Source organism: Clupea harengus, chromosome 19, assembly GCF_900700415.2.
Source record: "Clupea harengus chromosome 19, Ch_v2.0.2, whole genome shotgun sequence".
In the NCBI taxonomy this organism is placed as follows: Eukaryota; Metazoa; Chordata; class Actinopteri; order Clupeiformes; family Clupeidae; genus Clupea; species Clupea harengus.
The window spans coordinates 21,068,534-21,071,033 of NC_045170.1; the positions used below are offsets into that span (position 1 = coordinate 21,068,534).

Consider the following 2,500-nt stretch of genomic DNA (forward strand, 5'->3'; position numbering starts at 1 on the left):
CACAGCCACAGACACAGACACAGACATTAGTAAGAACACACACAAAGACATTATGGGTACAATAAGCAAAGATCAAACAAACCAAAGACAAAGATTCTGAGAGCAGTGGATTGGCGGGGAGAGAGTAGAGAGGAACGCCCGTGGGAGAAATGCACTAAAGCTGCGAGAAAGAGAGAGAAAGAGAGAGAGAGGGAGAGAGAGAGAGAGACAGAGAGAGAGAGAGAGAGAGAGAGAGGCTCCCACGTCAGCATGGCTAAGCTATTTACGAGTGCGATTATCCTGATTATTATTTCAACAATGCGCCGCCATGCTCTTTCAAGGCCTGCCAGGGCGGCGGTCTGATGGGGAGGGCCGGGCCGGGTGGGGAGACGCTGCCAAGCGCTCGACGGCGGAGGGTTTCACCAGGCAAGAGCGCTCCACAGAGAAGGAATGAGAAAGAAAAAATGAAAGGGGAGGACGGGAGGGGGTGGGGGGTTAAAAAACAGCGAGTCAAAAGAGCAAGCGGTGGACTTCAAAAAGGCTCAGGTTCTACAGAGAGGTCATTGTGTTCTGCCGTCTAGTCCCATATCCTTGACAAAGTGTATTGTGTTTTTTTTTTCTCTTGTCTAAACTCATTGCTTTTTTCTTTCTTTTTCTCTTGTCATTTCATTCTTCTTTCTCTTTCTTTTTTTTCTCTCCCTCTCTCTCTCTCTCTCTCAGCCCCCATAGAGCCTTTGCTGTGTAAGTTTGCCGACGGCGGCCAGAAGAAGAGACAGAGCCAGAGCAAGTACCCACAGAACGGCCGACCATGGCACAGAGAAGGAGAGGTGAGTAGACACACACACACGCACACACACACACACACACACACCCTGATGTACAAGCACAGACACACATACAGAGAAGGAGAGGTGAGTAGACACACACACACACACATAACCCCCCCCCCCCATGTTTTGCAACCACATCCACCTTCTCCAAGAGACATCAGTGTCTCAACAGCAGTCCAGTGAGTGTACAGGTGCAAGGGTACTGAGGGCTGCAGACCTCTAGGCCGAGTCCTCTATCCCCCTCTCCTTCATTTAACCCCTCTATCCCCCTCTCCTTCATTTAACCCCTCTATCCCCCTCTCCTTCATTTAACCCCCTCTATCCCCCTCTCCTTCATTTAACCCCCTCTATCCCAACACATGCAAAAAGCATTTCTTACGGGCCAAAGACGACACATGGTTTCATGACCTGTTTGGGTATTGACCCAAATGACGTGTTCATGTTCTGTTTATGGCCTGTGTCTGAGGGAATCATCTAATCACCCACACTTTGAGGCGCTCGGCACAAACAGAGGCATAACGAGCGTGCGATTGAGAAATAAGCTGCCCCTGGCAATCACTGTTGTCACGGCATCGGTCAGAGGAGGACTGAGCGTCTCACAGAGACATCTGAGAATGTCTCCCATGGCTCCCCCCGTCTCCACAGACGACGCGCCCACAGGAGAGCTCCAGCAGTGATGTCATGCTGCACTCAAGTAGTGGGCTGCTAAAGAGTCCTACTAGGCCCTTTGAGCAACTTCAAACATCTGGAGCTAAATATAGAGACACAATAGCAGCCAATCCAGTCCCTCCCCCCACTCCAGTCTCACACATACACACACACACACACACACACACACACACACACACACACTCACATATATATACACACACACTCACATATACACACACACATCTTAGACACATATACACACACCATAAATAGAGTTAGAGCCATATGCCATAAAAGTCACATTTGAAATGCCTGTGTGTGTTTGTGTGTTTGTGTGTGTGTGTGTGTGAGAGAGAGAGAGAGAGAGAAAGAGAGAGAGAGAGTGTGTCTGTCTGTCTATGTTTGTGTGTTTGCGTGTGTGTATAAATCACGGTGTGTGTGTGTATGTGAGAGAGAGAGAGAGAGAGAGAGAGAGAGAGAGAGATATTGTGTATGTCTGTCTGGGTGTGTGTGTGTGTCTGTGTGCGAGTGTCTGTGTGTGAGTGAGTGTGTGTGTGTGTTTACAAGCTGTGTAAGTGAGGCAGCTACCCAGCTCTATGGCTGGTTGTTGTCACAGTGCTCATCCCAGCAGAGGGTTAGTCCAGTCAACACAAGCCCATAATATACAGTGCACGCACGCACGCACACACACACACACACACACACACACACACACACACACACACACACACACAGGGAGCATCTGACGGCTTCCACTGGGAGAGGAGGAGAAGAAAACAAGCAATAAGTGGCAACATCACCCTTCCCTTCGCTCTCTCTCTCTCTCCCTCTCTCTCTTTCTATCTTTCTCCCTCTTGCCCTCTCCCTCTCTCTCTCTTTCTCTGTCTCTCCTCTATCTGCAGTTCATTTTTTCCTCACTTTCTCTCTTTCTCTGTCCTCTATCTCTTTACATTCCTGTATTTTCTCCTCTCTCTCTCTCTCTCTCTCTCTCTCTCTCTCTCTCTCTGCCCTCAGCCATAGTAGGAATGGAGGGATGAAAG

General features: G+C 49.2%; 1 protein-coding gene across 9 annotated transcripts in view; it reads left to right on the top strand.

Moving 5' to 3' along the window:
- Positions 1–2,500, top strand: part of LOC105903656 (RNA-binding motif, single-stranded-interacting protein 3) — a 252,401-nt gene that overhangs the window by 206,423 nt on the left and 43,478 nt on the right. For all 9 annotated transcript variants that reach the window (XM_031586378.2, XM_031586377.2, XM_031586374.2 and 6 more), the window contains one exon: positions 700–806. In XM_031586378.2, the coding sequence (XP_031442238.2) occupies positions 700–806 (107 nt within the window). The remainder of the gene's footprint in view (positions 1–699; positions 807–2,500) is intronic.